The 21,464-nt window shown below is 44.8% G+C and overlaps 1 protein-coding gene across 1 annotated transcript in view; it reads right to left on the minus strand.

The window, feature by feature from the left end:
• The window catches only part of LOC134608363 (uncharacterized), a 48,935-nt gene that overhangs the window by 20,576 nt on the left and 6,895 nt on the right, over positions 1-21,464 (minus strand). Inside the window, exons 2-3 of the mRNA XM_063451124.1 lie at positions 20,404-20,586; positions 15,092-15,365 (exon numbers count right to left, since the gene is read on the minus strand). Of these exons, the coding sequence (XP_063307194.1) occupies positions 15,092-15,365; positions 20,404-20,586 (457 nt within the window). The remainder of the gene's footprint in view (positions 1-15,091; positions 15,366-20,403; positions 20,587-21,464) is intronic.

Below are 21,464 nucleotides of genomic sequence, written 5' to 3' on the forward strand. Positions count from 1 at the left end.
GGACTATGGGCCACATCCAAAGACCCCGTTCGGGAGTTAACCTGCCCGGGCTTTCCCGGCAGCTTTGCCTTGGTGCCCCTGGTCAGGGACTTTCCCTGCTTTGGAACTGAACCAAACGCTGGCTCCCTGGCGGCTGTTTGCATGAGGAAACTCACGAATGGTCCTCAGCGGTACTTCATTTCGATATGTGGTTCCCGGCACCTCAGCTGTACATGGCTTGAATGTAATGGAACATTTTTTGGCATGAGGTGACCTTGTGGTTCCTGGAAAACTTCGTCCGGGGTTTTGAACCATTTTGCGATCCGCCAGGACAGAGCTTTTCAGAAGGAAGGTCCCTGCGACTAAGTGGAACAAACACCTCCTGAGAGCCAGGTGGAGCACCCCATATTTACTGTCAAAGCACACATTGCTCTACAACTATGTTGGTCATAGGACCACGTGTGCGTCCGGTCAGAAATTTGACACAATGGCGTTTCCCCTATATTGCATGGATCTGAGCACTATTTGGACAACTTGGGAGCTCAAATCAGGACTGTTTGGGGATGTATGACATGTGGAGTTATTATATGTTTTTATGATGTTTTTGGGTACTTTTATGTTTTTTTGTTTTTGTGTTTGCCTCTCTGTTCCTGGGAGATAATTAGCTTACCGGTCTTTAACTCCATTATCTCCCAGGCACAGAGATCTTTGGGAGGGGTTTGTATTGCATTGAATAGAGACCCCGTCCTGGGAGTTATGTATATAAGCAGGCGGTCTGCCACAAGAGGGTTAAAGGTCAAATACTTAGAGAGTTAGCGATCTGGTTAATAGGATTTGTTCAGCAATCATCCTGCACGTAGCTCCTAACTGCGGCCAACATCTTATTTTCCTTTACCCATCGCAAAAATCAACCCAAAAACAATTGCAATGTTGATGAAATAAATAAAACTAGCATGGTGTTTTACTAAAATGATAATTATTGGAAATTCAAATTGAATTTAAAATGAATTTAAAATTTAGGGTCAACGTATCTGAACTGGAAGTACAGCTGACTCTCAGAGAATGTTTCCATTTTGACCCTTAAGGAACTCTATAGAGTTAGGAACACACATTTGAATCGCTAACGCTAGAGTGCATTAGTCACTGTTAAGGAGACCAGGCCAGCATTTCCAGGGTTAAAAAAGGTAGTTTAGCGCCTGTTTGTGTGAGATCATTGAGATCGATTATCTCAGCCAATCCAATGCTTTCCCATAGGAAAGCATTGGCAGGCTAGTGCTCAGGCACGGAGAAACACTGCCCTATGCCATCTGATTGAAGGTGCTGCTATTTCATGAAAGTGGCTCTAGTGGCTGACAGTATGATACACACTAGAGGCAGTGTATTCCTGCAAAGAAAACATGAATTGCAATAAATCTAAATCAAGTTTCTTAATTCTCATTATGAATCGTTGGTAAAGAGCTTTGTAAACAAAGGTGGAACCTGTCATATTGGTTTGTTAGAGGAATGGTAATATCACTTCCTTAAAACCAGGAAATCCAGGTTTGCATCGCGGTCAGACTACCTCACCATCAAGTCAAATGGGTCTGGTATGCCTAATGCAACACACAGGGATGAGGGAGTCTGACTTGAAGTGAAGAGCTCAAAAACTGGATATAGACAGAAATTTCACCTAAAACTGTCTGAAATACGAAGTATTGTAATTAACACTGTAAGTCCCGTGTAATGAATCCAGGAGCTGGTTCACTTAAAAAGGCTTTGTTAAAATTCAGGATGAAAACATGGAATTTGTATATATGGTGTGTATACCTTTAAATCTGTCTCAAATGAGATAAAATTAGGTGCACGCCAAATACTATACTTTTAACAAACAGGAAATTAAAATCACCTTCCAGTATAGGAAACTGTTTCCTGTGATATAATAAATCAGTGTAACACTTGTATGTACGTAGTGGGGAATCGCGATGCAGCCTAGAACAAAATCTAACCCCATTAAACCCCCCAATAACGACAGACCACTTAGTATGGATGAAACAGGCCACAGCATTTATTATCACAACTAAATTACTGCATAACACATCCATAACTTTATTTATTAAATCTCTTCTTTTCTGTAACCAAAACATTAGACATAAATAACATAAATTAACATATATACATATATAACTCCACCCATAGTGTTATACAGTGACCCAACCGTCCTTGCCAATAAAAACATGGAGTGGTTCCTAATCACCACTCCCTCTCACCTCCCCCCTCGTCATAAAAATCCTTCCAATGCCTGCCATCAGCCGACCTTATCCACGCTCGATGGGCACGAGACCTCAGGCAACCTAAAGTTAAACCTTTAGAGCAGGGGAGGTTTGAGACCTTAAAAAACTTGTTCATCTCATTCCATCTACTTAAACGTAACCTCAAACTCAATTGGCAAGGACATACCCCCGGCTAGCTGCGACAAAATATAGTATAGGGTGGGCGGGAGGGAAGCTGTTTGCTGGCCCGAATCCCAAGTGGCACTGAGGTAAGACCTCCCCCACACTGTCTTACACAGAACATAATCACACCCACAGATTCTTCCCAACCAATCCCATGCATCTATCCCCACACTCCTACATGTGCCCTTGTCCGCTTAGCTGCGCTATCTCCCCAGGGCCTTGTATGTACGTAGTGGGGAATCGCGATGCAGCCTAGAACAAAATCTAACCCCATTAAACCCCCCAATAACGACAGACCACTTAGTATGGATGAAACAGGCCACAGCATTTATTATCACAACTAAATTACTGCATAACACATCCATAACTTTATTTATTAAATCTCTTCTTTTCTGTAACCAAAACATTAGACATAAATAAGCATAAATTAACATATATACATATATAACTCCACCCATAGTGTTATACAGTGACCCAACCGTCCTTGCCAATAAAAACATGGAGTGGTTCCTAATCACCACTCCCTCTCACCTCCCCCCTCGTCATAAAAATCCTTCCAATGCCTGCCATCAGCCGACCTTATCCACGCTCGATGGGCACGAAACCTCAGGCAACCTAAAGTTAAACCTTTAGAGCAGGGGAGGTTTGAGACCTTAAAAAACTTGTTCATCTCATTCCATCTACTTAAACGTAACCTCAAACTCAATTGGCAAGGACATACCCCCGCCACAACCCCGCTGTTTTACGCCTAAATCAGCGGGGGACCCCACCACAACCAGCCATGGCCTGTTCCACCACTTCACGCAGCGCTAGAGTAACAGAGGTCAAGTCCGACCTCCAGCAAGCGCACCCCTCCCTTCGAGATACCCAGGCCACCTTTGGCCAAACCCAAAATGCGAACTGGAAGTGTTCATGTTTTAGTTATTCATTTTGTCCGTCATACGTTTAGTCATTTTTGTTATGGCCATGACAAACCTAGAAACCCATCTATTCTGATGACCGACGGCAGCGCACCAGGGCACTCACATTGCGGAGTGCACTGCCAACAGGAAAGGGCGATAGGCGCAGCCTAGCCCCTGGGAACCTCAGGGAAGAAACAGAATGCGTAACATGTCCCGATCGAAGAGCACCCAAGTCCTAAACCACCACCGACCCACGTCATTCCACCCAGGGATGACAAAACCCCTGGTACCCCATGAGGCGGGGCAGCTGACACCGTATGAGGAGGAGCCACACCCCCTTCACGTAGCCGGAGCCAGACCACCGAACCTCCGCCATTCGAGCCCTCTGAACCATCGGCGCAGGCATGCCCAGCCTGGCGGTGTCTGTAGCCGCCCCCAACCAAAATAAATGCCCTTTGAATTCCCCACCATCCTTATCCAGGAAGTCGAGCCCCCAAGAGGAACACCCCAACTAGATGGACGCGGGGGTGAAAAACCCATCTCCGAGAAACAAACCGGGGAGGAGGCCGAACAATCCCAGGGACGGAACAGTACTCACAACGAAAACAGGCAAATGACGGAACCCTGCACCGCCCCCGATCGGAACGGTATATTACAGACCATCCTGGAAACCCATTACAGCTTGCTAGGACAAAATACAAACAGTATATCTACATATGATACCTCCAAACTAGTGACAATGGCATCTAGATATACCCACACTTATCTGGTGTAGTTACAACAGCCTCTCAAAGTCGTGGCCCAGTTCCTGACCTTTTACAACATATACATAGACACAGAGGGGAATGAGATACGGCTGCACATAATCTAAAACAGGAACAGAGAAAAAAAAAAATTACATAGTGTAATACCGCAAAGGAAAAGATAATGCGCTGATACAAGATTGCACTCACAAGATCAAAGTGAATAAATCACCAGAACAAGTGCCTGCCCGGATAAGCTTGGGCGGCAGGACGTCTCCACTCTCCACTGGAACTCCAAGCGGACCAAAAATGGAATGAGACTTCAATAGAGGTAGGTAGAGACTTCCACAGCTTGGTAGGAGCCCAACCATCCCACCTACCCCAGGAGGATGCAGAAAGTCAACCCTGCAACATCCAAGAATTGCACAGATTCTATCGATGAAACAGCCAACCTCAACCAACTTACCCTTCCCAATGACAACAGCCATCGAGCTGCGAAACCTGAAGGAAGTCCATTCCAACGCTTACTCAACGGAACCAAACATGTATATGAGCAGTCAAATCCCGGAACCCAAAAAGAAACGTACCCATCCGTCCCGAACCCTCCAATCTTACTGGAGCGGGCCCCACGCCGCCCCAGAGATTGCCTACAGACCAGCTTCAGCAGACCGCTGGACCAAGTGACCACACCTCCACTGCCATATGAATCGACCCCGTGACACCTCCACCCGAGTACGCTCTATAATGAACAAGACAGAGCATCGGCCATCATATCGGTAACCACCGGACAAACCCTGACCAGCCGCCCCTAGACTCAAACAGCACCGAGCCAGAGTACCAGAGTACCTCCGGGGTATAGGGTACTGTAACATGTGAAAGACAGCCAGCATCACCCCACGATGGTCCCCAAGTAAAACCCACCCCCTTGTTCGTGAGCTGGGTACCACATGCCTACCATGCCACCAGAAAGGGGGACCTCCAAGAACACCAGAGTCCGTCAGAGCCAGCGTATTGGGCAAGAGGCAGCACACCACCGAGACCCAAATCCCCAAAACCTACTGCGGCGGCAAAACAGTTGGAAGCCAGCGGAAAGGACTCAGGGGCCAGATTGCTCAAGCCAGCGTTAAAAGAGGCCCAGCAGGAACCCCATACAGTCCCAAGGGCAACCCCAACAGGCAAAGCCCAGCTTTCCCAGGAGAGCCCATGAGTAGCGCAGCCGAAACCCACAACGCCCCTCCAAACCACAGACGCCTCCTGCCTGATGCCCCAAACCGCAGCCAGGGGCACCGACGTTCCCCTTACAGGAATTGATCCCACTATCCAGGAGACAAGAGCACACATCCCGACCCACGGATAAGGCCCGGGCCACGGAACTCCGAAACTCCAATCCCAAGAAAACACTGTAGCAGCAGAGCGCGTACATGCACCACTGACGGTCCCACACAAGCGACATCGGGAACAACCCACGTGGAGGCACATAGCCACCTAATCCTGACCGTCAGAAAACACAGCCCGAAACAACAACTCGACGGGCGTACCGGCAGCAGCCGGAAAACCGAATCCACAGCCGCCTTCGTCAGAAAAAGCCCCAGGGCCCCGCAGCCCTACCCACGCAGACCGCTGTGGTGAGCCACCAACTCAAAACCCAGCCCCGGAAAGAAACGACAACCGAGTAAATAAGGAATCAGGCTACATCCACCCCGTTCCTCCATGGGCACCACATCCCCAAGGGGGGACCCGCAAAGTGGACCCCAGGGGCCCACAAAACGATTGGGAAGTAAGCTAATCGAGCGTTCTTGGTAAACTGGACCCACATCACCCGAAGGAGCTCTCTGAGGGTCCTGCACCGAGAGCACCCACGTCCCCACCCCGACAGATTGCAGAGAGGACGAGAAAACGCACCGTGCTGAGGCACCAGGCGAGTCCTAAGTATAACCAGAGGCCGAAGCCCATCCAGCCCCAGGCCAAGAAGGGTCGCACCGCCAACGAAAGTGCAAAACGTACCTCCACCAACCCAGCTCCTCCCAGGGTCGATATGCGCCCCGAGAGGGACCTGACAGCTGCGCATTCTCGGGGAGCCCTCTCCCCGACCATGCTATCCAGAACACAGGGTGCAATCGAATATGCGCCATGGGGCGCTACCGTCCACGGCACGTACCCCATGACCCACCCGGAACCCTTAATGTTCCTTTTTAGGCAAGGCACCCCCCGAGGCAGGAGGGAACGTCCCTGCAGTAAAAAGCCCCTCCCCCCATCTGTACCCTAGCATTGCGCGCAAGCCAAGCGAGCCATAGTAGCTCAGCAACACCCAGAGTCACGCGAACCCTGGACGCTGCAGGAAAGCGCACTCAAACATACGATACATACTGACAATTAAGGGGGAGGGGGAAGCGGCGTCCATGCACCCAAGTACTTGGATTATATTTCAGTTTCTCTTTTCTTTTTTTTTTTTTTTTTTTTTTGTTTTTGTGAACGTTTAATCTTCTTGTATTTGCCATTGTATATTTATCTCTCATTTTTTTTTTTTTTTTTGTGATTTATTCCATGTGGCAATTTACAGTTTATTTCTGTCCTGTAATAATTAGTTTTCATCTTTTTTTTTTTTTTTTTGTGTTCAAAGAGAACTAGACTGAATAAAGGAAGGAACAACGTAGGTACGCGAAGCGCTAAAAGAGGGGAGAAATTTACTCACCGGTCGCAGTCTGGCGATCCAAGCCCGGCACTGCGCTCACAGAAGGCTGAGGAACAGAAACAGCAGTTCCAGCATCCATAGAAGACATCAGCTGTGATCCAGGCACCACCTGCTGGATGGATCCAGGAACTGCAGCAGAGTCCTGAGAAGGAAGCAGCAGAGAGGACGTGAGCCTACGCCCCAGAGGAGAAGGCCAAGGTAAGTGACCTGCAGGGGGGGGGGGGGGGCAGGCCAGGTATAGGGGGCAGGGGAGAACAGAGGGGACCCAGATAGAGCAGGGTAGGCACCAGGGGTTAAAGGGCAGAAAAAAAGGGGGAAAAGGCAGGAAAGGAAGAAAAAAGGGGGGGGGCAGGAAAGGGGGGCAAAGAGCCGAGAAGGGGGGGGGAGGGGGTAAGAGGAGGACAGTAAGGGATGAGAGGGTCCCGGGGGCCCTGTCAGTGGGAAGCTGGGCCCCCCAGGGGACCCCTCTCGCGGAAACCACATGGGAGGGGGAGGAGACAGGGGAAAAGCATACCGGGAGCCTTCCTCACCGGCAGAGGAGGCTCCCGACCCACAAGGGGACCCCCCACGCACCCCCAACGGCGGTACCACGGTACCCCGCGCGGCCCTTGCGGGCCCACTCACCACAGGGGCCCCAGCGGCAGCCCCACACCCCCGCCGGCTGCGGGGGACCTGGCACGTTGCCGGGCGGCCACCTGCCGCCCGGAAGTATTCATGGGCCTCCCACCGCCCCGGACCGCGTTCCCACGCTGGCGGCCGGGGCGGGAGTCAGGGGAACCGGCCGGGCATGTGGAGCCCGCCGGGTAGGCTGCGCACCAGGCCTCCGGGCCGCAGGGCGCGCAGCAGATGAAGGCATAATCTAAGGCCTTGAGGGAGCAGGCTGCGCCACGCGCGCAGCCACGGAAGGCCGCAAATCACGGCCACAGGACCCAGGCCGCGTGTCTGGAGCCCCCAGACACGCGGTCCTGGTGATGCCTCGGGCCCAGGCTCCTGCTCCTACCCCGGGCCCGAGGAGTGGGGTTGGAGAGAGCCTGGCAGGCGGGTGGGAACGCCTGCCAGTGCTGGAGCGGCCCCCAGGGGCAGGGACCGCATGGGAGGCAGCAGGGGAGACCGCAGGGGTTGCTCCAGGGGGAGGCAGGCCGCGGGGGGGGCCCACACCGGTAGCCATACCTTTATTAATGCTTGCCAATTGTTCCCACAGGTGCCGGCCACCATCCACGCTGCAGCAGCCCTGAGGGAAGCCAGAAGCCTCAACCATCAAGCTGTGTAACCTGCAGGCCCAGGCAAACAGGAGCAGGAGGACAGGAAGCTGTTTGCTGGCCCGAATCCCAAGTGGCACTGAGGTAAGACCTCCCCCACACTGTCTTACACAGAACATAATCACACCCACAGATTCTTCCCAACCAATCCCATGCATCTATCCCCACACTCCTACATGTGCCCTTGTCCGCTTAGCTGCGCTATCTCCCCAGGGCCTGATACGTAGTGACACAATAGTATATGGTGTGTGTGTCTTTAAATTTATGATCTATAAGTGGACAGAATATATACCAAGTGGTGTATTTAGAAGTACAGAGATATATTATTTGGTGGAAATATGATGAAGATGACTGTATTTCATATAAATGATTAAAAATCAATAAAATCCAATGAATTCCAAATGAAGTTAAAGAATAATTCAAAATTTATTAGAAAAAAGGGCGCCTATATCAGGGCTTTCAAAGTGGTAGAGTATAAAAATATAAAACTACATAAAAATGAATAAATATAAGTCAGGGACGTTTTGCAAGATTGTTACCAGCACATCTGTGTAGGTTGTTCCGTTTTTGTAGTGAGGACCAGTTAGGATGGATGTGGATAGTTTGTTGCTCTTTCTGCCGGCTGTTTGTGAGGTTGGCGTGCGTCCCAGACCTCACTCTGGATGATGCACGCTGTTAGCCGGCGGGTCCCCAGATCTCGGAACACTCTACGTTTGATGGAAAAATGCTGCAGCTGGATTCCTGGTCTGCGTCCGTACCCTGCTTACTTCTTTGTGGTCTGTGGTCTAACGCGTTTCGTGGGTGTCAGCCCCACTTCCTCAGAGACGTGATGAGGATTCTTCAGTACACTACGATTTTTATATAGTTCTAATTGGTGTTAATTACATTGATTGTCACTTTACTTTGCCAATTAAAACTTTGCATTTAAGCTGGTGTTTAGTAAACACACTGAAAAAAACTTAAATTGGAACATATGTTGTGGTGTACACAGTTATTACGGCTAATAAACAGATAATGGAAAACATTGGAAATAACATAAAAAAGTGTATAAAATATATAAAATATATCGGAAACATCAGAAAATACATCAGGAATACATTAAGAGTACCTTAAAAGTGTATTAAAAATGCAATAGAAAAATGTAATGTCATGTAATAATAAAACATAAAAATGCAATACAATACAATAAAAATGCATTATAAATGTAATAAAAAGACTGAAAAGAGGAACATATATATTTAAGGAGTATCTCTAAATGTTAATAACGGACCATATTGGGTATAATAAATGAATAAACGGATAAACACAGAATTGGAAAGAATTACACAATTGTGGTATGGAATTCATATACAATGAATGATGAATGATGCATAAATGGATGAACAAATAGATGGACTGTATGAAGTCTGATACAATTCTAATGTCAAAGGTGATAGTGTACAATTTATTAAGGAAAGCATTGAGTTGCTAGTTGTAACATACAGCTAGAGCTTAAATAAAACTGTGGGATTAACAGTGTAAGGACTGTGTGAAATTGAGTATAGTTCTAGTGTTAGAAAGTGACAAAAAGTGATATTGCGCAATTGTTTGTAGGAGGAGAGAACTACATTCAATAACTAGTGGTGACATACAGCTAGAGGGAGAATGGAAGAACTCGTGTATATCTATATATGAAACTGAAGATATAGTATACATATATAGAATGTATCTGGATACAAGAGAAAATAAATTAGTGTAAGGTTGAAATGTGAAATTATAATATATAGATTGTGTCCATCAGGTATCCTATCGGAGCCGTGCTTAAATAGAGACATAGTACATTAATAAGTGCTGGGTTTATACTAGAGGGTCTAATGATGTGGTTCTAAAATTGAAAAAAAGGAAAAAAAGGAAAAAAGGGAGAAGAGAAGGAATGTATAACTAATACCTGTGATGTGTATAAGTGCCTAAGTGACAATAATATTAATACTATTAAAAGATGGATGATTAAATGGATATGTATCTATGGATAAATGGAGAGATGTATACATGGAAGGGCGTGTGCTTCTTATGGATATATATATATGAGTGTGTATATGCAGTACCATCTGTATCCCTTGGATGGGTAAGTGAAGAGGTGGACAATAGTAAAAATAAAAAAATAAAAAATATAAAATACATATAATAAAATACATATAATAAAAAATGATGATGATAAATAGGTGAAAGGGAGGTAAAAAAAGGGGGAGATAAAAAAGAGAGGTAAAAAATTGAGGTTGAAAGTCCGCCATCTATGTGTCAAAAAAAAACAAAAAAAAACACATATCTATAGAAAAGCATTCAGTTCATAGTCTATGTTCAAGCCTTTAGGTGCTAAGGTCTCTAAGTTGAATATCCATTTGGCCTCGGTTTGGTCAAGATTTCTCTCCATATCCCCACCTCTCCAGTGTACATTTACTTTTTCAATGGGTAAGAATCTTAAACTCGTGGGATCTCCTCTGTGGAATTCTTGGAAGTGTTTGGAGAGGTTGTGTGTCTGTAGTCCTCTCTTAATATTGCGTATGTGTTCCGCTATTCTGGTCTTCAGGGATCTTTTTGTTCGTCCTACATATTGTTTGGGACAAGGGCATGTAATAAGATAGATGACTCCTACTGTGTCACAGCTCATGTGTCACAGCTCAACCTACTTAAAACTAGAACAAGACCCTACTGTGCAATTCAAGGAAAGACTTAATGAGATATTGAACCAGGGTAAAGAGAGAGGAATCATCAACAACAGAGAATATCAATATTTATCCATAAAGTTTCCAAGGATACCAATTTTTTACCATTTACCCAAAATCCATAAGCGATTAACAAAACCACCAGGCAGACCCATCATCTCTGGAATTGGATCTCTCACAGCCAATCTCTCCGAATACGTTGACCAGTTCCTACAAAATTTGGTACCTCAGCTTAAGTCCTACCTAAGAGATTCCACGCAGATTTTAAACATTTTATCTGATTTTAATTGGACAGAGGACATGTTTTTAGTCACAGCAGACGTCACCTCACTATACACGGTGATAGAACATCTACAAGGTTGTGAAGCCACACAATATTCACTAGCAGTGTATTCAGAATTACCGAACGACCAAATTGACTTCCTGATCCAATGCATCGCGTTCATCCTTACTCACAACTACTTCTGGTGCAATGACCAATTCTACCTCCAGTTAGAAGGCACCGCCATGGGGACACGATTTGCGCCAAGTTACGCGAACCTCTTCATGGGCAAATGGGAGGAAGAATTTATATGGAACAACTGCCCCTTTGGCGCAAATCTGTCCCTGTGGAGAAGATATATAGATGACTGTTTCTTTATCTGGAAGGGGGACTTAGAATCTCTGGACTCATTCAAGAACTACCTCAACAACAACCCGTATAATCTGGAATTCACTTTCAACCACTCTCAACAACAGATTGAATTTCTAGATTTAAACATCTATATTGAAGAAGAAAGAATACACACCAAAACTTTTAAGAAATCCGTAGACTGTAATAGTTTTATCCCTTTTAACAGTCACCACAAACACACCTGGTTGAAAAATATCCCACACAACCAGTTCAGGAGAATCAGAAAAAACTGTTCCAAACTGGAAACATGTGAAGAACAAATGGAGGAAATGGAACAGAGATTTTTGGCTAAAGGATATCCCACAACACTACTGTCTGACGCTAAAAAGACAGCTCTAATAACTCCAAGAGAAGACACTCTAAAAAACAAGAAGAAGACTACAGACACACAACATCTGACCCCTGCTTTTATAACCAAGTTCAACCATCAATCTCGTACGATAGAGAAGATTTTAAACAGACATTGGAACATACTGAGGAGTGATCCTACACTCACCGACATCCTTGATCCTAAACCACGGATTATCTTCACAAAGGCACCAAACCTACAACTTATGCTAGCACCCACTTTAAAATCCTCTCATAATGCCCATGACAGAACAGAAACCAGAGGCTTCAAAAGATGCACCAAATGCATAGCATGCAGGAACAATCCCTCCTTAGAACTGGAGACGACCAAATTCAAATCCACAACAAACTCGGAAGAATATAACCTACACACCAATATGAGCTGTGACACAGTAGGAGTCATCTATCTTATTACATGCCCTTGTCCCAAACAATATGTAGGACGAACAAAAAGATCCCTGAAGACCAGAATAGCGGAACACATACGCAATATTAAGAGAGGACTACAGACACACAACCTCTCCAAACACTTCCAAGAATTCCACAGAGGAGATCCCACGAGTTTAAGATTCTTACCCATTGAAAAAGTAAATGTACACTGGAGAGGTGGGGATATGGAGAGAAATCTTGACCAAACCGAGGCCAAATGGATATTCAACTTAGAGACCTTAGCACCTAAAGGCTTGAACATAGACTATGAACTGAATGCTTTTCTATAGATATGTGTTTTTTTTTGTTTTTTTTTGACACATAGATGGCGGACTTTCAACCTCAATTTTTTACCTCTCTTTTTTATCTCCCCCTTTTTTTACCTCCCTTTCACCTATTTATCATCATCATTTTTTATTATATGTATTTTATTATATGTATTTTATATTTTTTATTTTTTTATTTTTACTATTGTCCACCTCTTCACTTACCCATCCAAGGGATACAGATGGTACTGCATATACACACTCATATATATATATCCATAAGAAGCACACGCCCTTCCATGTATACATCTCTCCATTTATCCATAGATACATATCCATTTAATCATCCATCTTTTAATAGTATTAATATTATTGTCACTTAGGCACTTATACACATCACAGGTATTAGTTATACATTCCTTCTCTTCTCCCTTTTTTCCTTTTTTTCCTTTTTTTCAATTTTAGAACCACATCATTAGACCCTCTAGTATAAACCCAGCACTTATTAATGTACTATGTCTCTATTTAAGCACGGCTCCGATAGGATACCTGATGGACACAATCTATATATTATAATTTCACATTTCAACCTTACACTAATTTATTTTCTCTTGTATCCAGATACATTCTATATATGTATACTATATCTTCAGTTTCATATATAGATATACACGAGTTCTTCCATTCTCCCTCTAGCTGTATGTCACCACTAGTTATTGAATGTAGTTCTCTCCTCCTACAAACAATTGCGCAATATCACTTTTTGTCACTTTCTAACACTAGAACTATACTCAATTTCACACAGTCCTTACACTGTTAATCCCACAGCTTTATTTAAGCTCTAGCTGTATGTTACAACTAGCAACTCAATGCTTTCCTTAATAAATTGTACACTATCACCTTTGACATTAGAATTGTATCAGACTTCATACAGTCCATCTATTTGTTCATCCATTTATGCATCATTCATCATTCATTGTATATGAATTCCATACCACAATTGTGTAATTCTTTCCAATTCTGTGTTTATCCGTTTATTCATTTATTATACCCAATATGGTCCGTTATTAACATTTAGAGATACTCCTTAAATATATATGTTCCTCTTTTCAGTCTTTTTATTACATTTATAATGCATTTTTATTGTATTGTATTGCATTTTTATGTTTTATTATTACATGACATTACATTTTTCTATTGCATTTTTAATACACTTTTAAGGTACTCTTAATGTATTCCTGATGTATTTTCTGATGTTTCCGATATATTTTATATATTTTATACACTTTTTTATGTTATTTCCAATGTTTTCCATTATCTGTTTATTAGCCGTAATAACTGTGTACACCACAACATATGTTCCAATTTAAGTTTTTTTCAGTGTGTTTACTAAACACCAGCTTAAATGCAAAGTTTTAATTGGCAAAGTAAAGTGACAATCAATGTAATTAACACCAATTAGAACTATATAAAAATCGTAGTGTACTGAAGAATCCTCATCACGTCTCTGAGGAAGTGGGGCTGACACCCACGAAACGCATTAGACCACAGACCACAAAGAAGTAAGCAGGGTACGGACGCAGACCAGGAATCCAGCTGCAGCATTTTTCCATCAAACGTAGAGTGTTCCGAGATCTGGGGACCCGCCGGCTAACAGCGTGCATCATCCAGAGTGAGGTCTGGGACGCACGCCAACCTCACAAACAGCCGGCAGAAAGAGCAACAAACTATCCACATCCATCCTAACTGGTCCTCACTACAAAAACGGAACAACCTACACAGATGTGCTGGTAACAATCTTGCAAAACGTCCCTGACTTATATTTATTCATTTTTATGTAGTTTTATATTTTTATACTCTACCACTTTGAAAGCCCTGATATAGGCGCCCTTTTTTCTAATAAATTTTGAATTATTCTTTAACTTCATTTGGAATTCATTGGATTTTATTGATTTTTAATCATTTATATGAAATACAGTCATCTTCATCATATTTCCACCAAATAATATATCTCCGTACTTCTAAATACACCACTTGGTATATATTCTGTCCACTTATAGATCATAAATTTAAAGACACACACACCATATACTATTGTGTCACTACGTATCAGTGTTACACTGATTTATTATATCACAGGAAACAGTTTCCTATACTGGAAGGTGATTTTAATTTCCTGTTTGTTAAAAGTATAGTATTTGGCGTGCACCTAATTTTATCTCATTTGAGACAGATTTAAAGGTATACACACCATATATACAAATTCCATGTTTTCATCCTGAATTTTAACAAAGCCTTTTTAAGTGAACCAGCTCCTGGATTCATTACACGGGACTTACAGTGTTAATTACAATACCTCACCATCAAGTTTCTCTCGGCAAGACACCTAATGATATATATTGGGATACCACAGATCCTCATAGATTGGAAGCTTGTTTGAGCAGGGCCTTCTTCACTTCTAAATGTCCATTTTCTAGCTTAGCAGAATATGTTAGCGCTATATTAATAATAATAATAACTGGTTGGAAATTATCAGTATAATGAATCTTCCAAAAACATGTTTGATGCTTACTGAAATGTTTGACTGACCTAATATGTACTTATATCTGAGATCTGACTAGAATCTCATCCTTACAGAGACAACATGAGATTTAATCAGGACTCACACTGGGTTGTTGCCATCAGGAGAATCTCCGACTTTAACCTGGGCTCCTCTCAAACGCTCTGCGCAGCAATCCTGACGGTTCGTTATGACGATTAAATCAATGGTTGCTCTCATTCTCAGATCCAGTTTCCACCATGGTTCGTAGTCATTATTTGTGTGAGTGCAGGGATGGTTGAGGTAGTTTGTGTCATAATTCCCATCGATAGCTCGTATAGCCTCACCAATGCCATAGTCAGAGCTCTGAGTGACTATACCAAATCCTGCCAAATTTTTAGCTGTCAATAAAACACATGAAATGGATTATTAATGGTCTATTAAGAACAACATTGACTTGTACAAGCAAGAAATATTAAATAAAATTAGCAGAGGGGTTGATACCTGCCTGGAAGAAAGAGAACGGTCAATGCCTGCCTTTCAGGGACCTGCTCCAGTAGGTAGAGGAGTGAGTTCCTACCCAACTTTGCTGGCAACTCCGAGTCAGCGGGGGCATAGAGGCCTCTGTGCCTACCCAGGCCCTGGCCACAATTCACTACCTGTTCCCCCTGTCTGCCACTTCAGCCTTGCTTTACAGAGATTCCCCTATGGAGACCAGCTTTCTGGGGGAAACAGATTCACTGACTTGACCCTGGTGTCAGTGACGACCCCTTCTAGAATACACACCACTAGAAATGAGTGCTCCAGAGGTCTGTATTGTTACACTGACTTCATAGCTTATATATTTTTTTCTCCTTTTGTGAATCCATTCGCATTTATATTTAGGAACGATGGCGGACTCCAGGTAACCCGACTACTTACCTCTGCTATTTTCCCTCTCTGCCAGACTGGAACCTTGTGTGATTGTAGCTTGCATTCCCCCAGTAACCAGACAAGACAAGGGGGTCATCTAGTTTATTCAGGCACAACATTTTATACACAGACCCCCAGCATGGGGCCTGCATACAAGAATATAGCAAGCCACTCCCTGGCGTCCCTGTGTCTGGGAGATAATTGAGTCAGGAAGCTGTTCAGGGAAACATACAAAATATATTCACAATCCCCTAAAGGTACCCCCAATATTCACAGGGACCCCACATTTGTTATATCCCTGGATAGCCCAGATCAGAGCACCTTAGTTGACTAAATAGCGTTCAGATCAGAGGTTGAGGCCCAAAACATTTCCATAGAAAGTTGGACAGCGGCCGGTCTCAGTTCGGGAGTTCCTGTATGAATACTGTCAAAGTTATCCCCTTGTTTACAGGGAACAAATGCTCCCCCTGGTTGAGAGTCTATTTCTCCCAAAGAGCGCTCTCCTAGCTGGTTGGGACACAGAGCAGGTAGAGTTTCCCCAATATCTGCAAATCCAAAAAGGGTTCCAGGCGTTCAACGACCTCATCCCGCTACCTGTGTTCGGTAGACAAAATGGGCGCCATTCCTTCGACCACGTGTGTTTGGTTATGCGAAATGGTGGCCACTCAGGGAAGGCACTAATTAATTGGTTAGTTTGCTTTTTATCATGTAGGGGGTGGTCAGTGTTCAAGTGTTCTAACAAGCTACAGGGTGTCGCTGTTCGGGAGTCGAACTAGGTGGATACGTGTAAGATAGCTAGTAGTAAGATTCTAACAGTCTAAATAAACGGTATGTTCTGCCACAGGGACCCATACAACATGATGACCTTTATTTAATATTTTTGGATAAACTTTTCAAATGATTTAGTATTATGATATTGGGGCGGGTCTTGGAGACTGACCTGAGCAGACGTGCAATCAATTAGCTCCTCGCCTATACTAACCTCATCCCTGTTGCTGGGAAAAACAACCCTCCAGTCGCCCACCCAATATGGGAAGAAAAACAAAAAAACACAAGCCAGAGCATTAATATTGGCGTTCTTTTCCAAGCACACAGCGGCAGTGGGCCAAAGATGGCCGTGACCTTGAGGATTACTCAGACTCCTCTGAGGACTTCAGCCTAACAGACAACACAGGCGGATTGATTCCCTCAATCTTACCGCAACCGGTCCCCAAGACTGGCAATACAGGGCCTGTGACCACGGCAATGCTGAAGACCATGCTGGGGAAATTGCAGAGAGCACTCCATGCAGATATGGCCCAACTCCGCTCTGACCTCACAGGCCTGACAGGTCACATAGGGGTTGTGGGGGCTGTAATGGAGCTCCCTGTAACCCGACCGGTTAGCTCCTTTAAAGGGAACAAGAGAACGTATAGGGGAACTAGCTCCCTGCGCTCCCAGGGGCTGGACGGCACTCAGTCATGGGAGCTCCTCAGTCCTTACAAGGAGTTTCTCCACTGCATCTTCCACCAGCTGCGACAAGCTGGCACAGGGAATAACCCTTTCTTCCCCCCCAGTAACTGGACAAGACCTAGTTCTGGAGGTTACAACACTGACAATGCTTTATTGAAACATACAGATTTTATGCACAGACCCTCACAGGGGGTCTCCATCCTGTTCCATACAATCCCAGGCTGGAGGGGGATTGTGACGAAACCAATCTCGCCACATTGCATTGGAGGAGCCTGGTCGCCCGCCTGCTGCCTTTGAATTATGGACCGGCAGATATAGGGTTAATTTTACTGTGCAGAAGGATTTATTTCTCCCTTTCTGCACAGCCGTTCGGTAGATTCTATCTACCGAACAAACAGCTTCTTTTCAGCCTCCCCAGAGCCGTGGGAAGCCGTCCGGCGCTGTTAATGGGACACCCAGAAGCTGGAGTGCGCCCTCCATTTACCTCCATGAAGCCGCAGTTAACCGCGGCTTAACAAGCGTGTGCCGGCAATTGACCACCCAGTAGCTGCGGTTAACCGCAGCTTAATTGATTGTTACTGGGTGGTCGCGGTTACACTTAGCCGCCACACGATGGCGGTGTTCTGGAGCTCCCCGGGCAGCCAGCACTTTTCTGCCCGACTTTCATGCACCAAACCCGGACACTTTTACGTGCAGGCACCGCTGAACCTCCAGCCCCTGGTTCTAATTCGTACGGACTTAACGAATGCATGTAAATCAGTATTTTAAGTTGGAGGAATGTTTTAACCCAGATAGCAATGCCATGGAGCCTGTTCGTGTAATTAAAGACTTTGGCTCCATGGCAATTAAACTGTATTCGTGTGGTCTGAGTGCCATTCACCTAATAATGTGCACTCAGGCCTGAGCTATCTGGGGATATGTTACATGTCTGTGTTTTATGTGCAAAAAGTAACTTTGTGTATTTTAAAGTGATAGTCTGTCTTTGTGTCCCCACGTGTGTAATGGAGTTTTGCCTCTGTCCTGGGAGATAATTGAATTACTTCTCCAGGGCAGAAGGGAGGAAGCCAGGATGCATTGTGGGGATGTTTTACTGCTGTATGTCTGTAATTGGTACTAGTCTGTCCGTTGTCACAGTCTTCCATCTGGTCCCCTAGGGGAGTGTCCACCAGGTGGGAGACCTGCATAAATACAGGGGCAGGTAGCCCTCAATAAACAGACCTCTGATTGACCCTCAACACGGAGCCTTGTCTCGTTCTTGGGGGGATTCACTGTATGCTGATAGGGACTGACTGCCAGGAGTGTAAGCCGCTTGGGAATTTTTTCCTGTTCGTCTGCTAGCAGCTATTCGTGAGGTTCCAGTTCGGGAGTTTGGAGTGCTACCTTATTCCCTTGTATGCAGTTCGGGAGTTTGGTGCATTCATTTATATCCAATTCGTGAGTTTTGGTGATTTTACAGTAGCTGTGCCTGTCTGTGTAAAAGGGATTATCGCCTAAACGATTTTAACCCCTTGTATGCTGAGCGGTCCGTTACAGGGATGGCTTCCAGATAACTATCTCCCGCTCTGTGAGATACCAACTGCACAACAATTGAAGATGATGCTAGCTTTAGTGTACTAACAATCTTAATTTTAATAATGACAGGAGGCGAGTATTTTGCATAATCTCTCTTTACTAGCTCCACACAGCAGCAAAGAAACACATAGAAAAAAGAACCAATCACAAGAGAGTAGGATGTACATAAGGCATAGTGACCTCATCACTTCCTCTTTCAGAAAGCGACATCAAGCGGAAGTAAACATATAAACAGCAATAACAATAACACCTAAGTCCAAGATCCGAAGGAGCAAACTCCCCTGTGAATTCCACACAAAAAACGAAAAAGTGTTCAGGGACGAATCAAATCCGAATTATTAAAATTCCAGAGAGTTTCACGGGAACAATTGAATGTCTTCAGAGACGAATCATACTGAAAAGAGAATGTGTGACAGGTTTAGGCACAGTCATGAACATGTAAATCCAAGTACCATATACATCATCCCATAGAAGAAAATTGTAAATTAATTACAATCTAAAATTTTAATAACTATTATGTAAAACTCCAATGAGAATTCCAGATTATTGGAAATACAATCATCAATGTAAGTACAAAACATGAGGCAAACCTACCTTAGAACCGTGATATATACAAAGAAAACAAAATGAAAGGGTGGGTTAGCGAAGCAAGCAGGGAAAATACTTGCCTCCTGTCATTATTAAAATTAAGATTATTAGTACACTAAAGCTAGCATAATCTTCAATTTTACAACAATATGACAGGAGGCTTTGTATTTTGTATTTTTAACGCTGAGATAAGAATAGAAAACTAAGGAAGAATCCTAAAGTGCGACGAGAGACCTAGTACGTCGGTGCTACCGGAGAAAACCTCTCAGTCGAACGCCTGAACATCAGTACCTGATGGAAAGCCACACCAGACCAAGCATAAAAGTCCATCAGCAGATGCCCAGTCCCATAGAGAAAATGGAGTATGACCACATCCCATAAGCCGGAGGTGGATGTCACTGGGTAGTGGATAAACAAGAGGATCCTAGTCCATCGGGAGTCCTCAGACTGGGACACGTCCGAATCACCACATAATGGGTCAAGTTCCAAACACCAATCAGGCCCAAGAGACTCCCAAGAGGTCCCCAGCAGTCACGTCCCTGGGGCCCAAGAGACTCCCAATAGGTCCCCAGCAGCCTGCGATAGTTCGCCGATCTGCCAAGAACCCCAAAAAGTCTAGGCTATCAGGAATAGAAGATGTGGGTTCCCTCTGTGAGAAATAGTAGGATATGAATGTAGAAGAAGGAGATCCTCACCAGTCAGTTCCATAAGGTCCAGGAAACAAGGTTGATTCTGTCACAGTGGGACGGCCAAGGCGGTGTTATTTGCTGAACAACAAGATGATGGCGAATTTTTCTCAAACATTGCAAGGAGGTTAAAACATACGTCCCCTTGGGAGGCCAAGTTGGTCGGAGTGCAATCACCATTGTGCACCGTCATGCATTGTGGCAATTGAACACCGTATTCTGGCGGTACCTCTGATATGAGTCTCCCCCGGGAGACAGATGCCGTTCATGATGTCTGACAGAAGACGGGAGTTGGTTCCATCCAGGCAAATGGTATACTGGACTGTCAACGCTCTGTCCATCTGTAGTAGGATGTAACGGATGGAGTACTTCTTTACCAGCCTACGGATAGTGAAGTATTGCCCAAAGAATTCTAGGTATGCAATGTGTAGGGTCACAGTGTTAAAGTAGAGGACCGTGTGAATATTCCTTGAGGATAGAGGAGACCTTTGAATGAAGAGGGGACGCTTCAGTATGCAAGGCGCAGAGTTGCTTATGAATCTTAAAAAGCAGATCATCCACTTCGAAATACAACGGTTCCAGTCGGACCTCGGAGAATCGTGGGTGTTGACGAAGTCTTCAGTTTCCTGAATCAACCCGAAGGAGATTGTCCAAGAAGATAATGCCTCGTATACCCCACACGTAATTAAACATTGGTTTCGGTAGTTTAACGAAGCCCCCAAGGATCCAAGCTGAGGGATCAGGTGAAGAGCCAAGGTTGATCATGTCACAGGAAACCTAGATAGCGTCTCCAAGAGGGATAGAAAAAACTAACACCATGACGTGTCTTCAAATCCAGTTTCGCAAGCCAGTTGTCTACGTGAAAGGGGTCCTTATTAGGTTTGCATGCCTTCCACCTAGATGCGATGGAATCTCTGTGGGTGTAGTAGAAAGTAAATCAATGGTACCCTAGGGGCGCTCCCCTGACTAAAACGGTACCTAGCTCATCTGGAGCACCAGAGGTTGACTCGCGCTCTATATGGGTAATAGAGTTAGCGATAGCGGGGTACCGGGTCAGATGTCCCAAAGAGGTTGGCAAAAAAGCCCCGCTGTCGACCGGTCCCAAAGAACAACCCTTATGGAGGTAACCACGTAACACCCTCCCCCTGGAGGTTTGGGTCTTGATGAGGGCAGCTGGACCATAAACATGTGCAATAAGTCCCCTCAGGAATTGGTGTGCCTTGTGCCCCAATGATTTGGCGCCCAGATCCGCCACCCATCCGTCAATACGGAGGAGTGCTGCTATACGCG

Source organism: Pelobates fuscus, chromosome 4, assembly GCF_036172605.1.
Source record: "Pelobates fuscus isolate aPelFus1 chromosome 4, aPelFus1.pri, whole genome shotgun sequence".
In the NCBI taxonomy this organism is placed as follows: domain Eukaryota; kingdom Metazoa; phylum Chordata; class Amphibia; order Anura; family Pelobatidae; genus Pelobates; species Pelobates fuscus.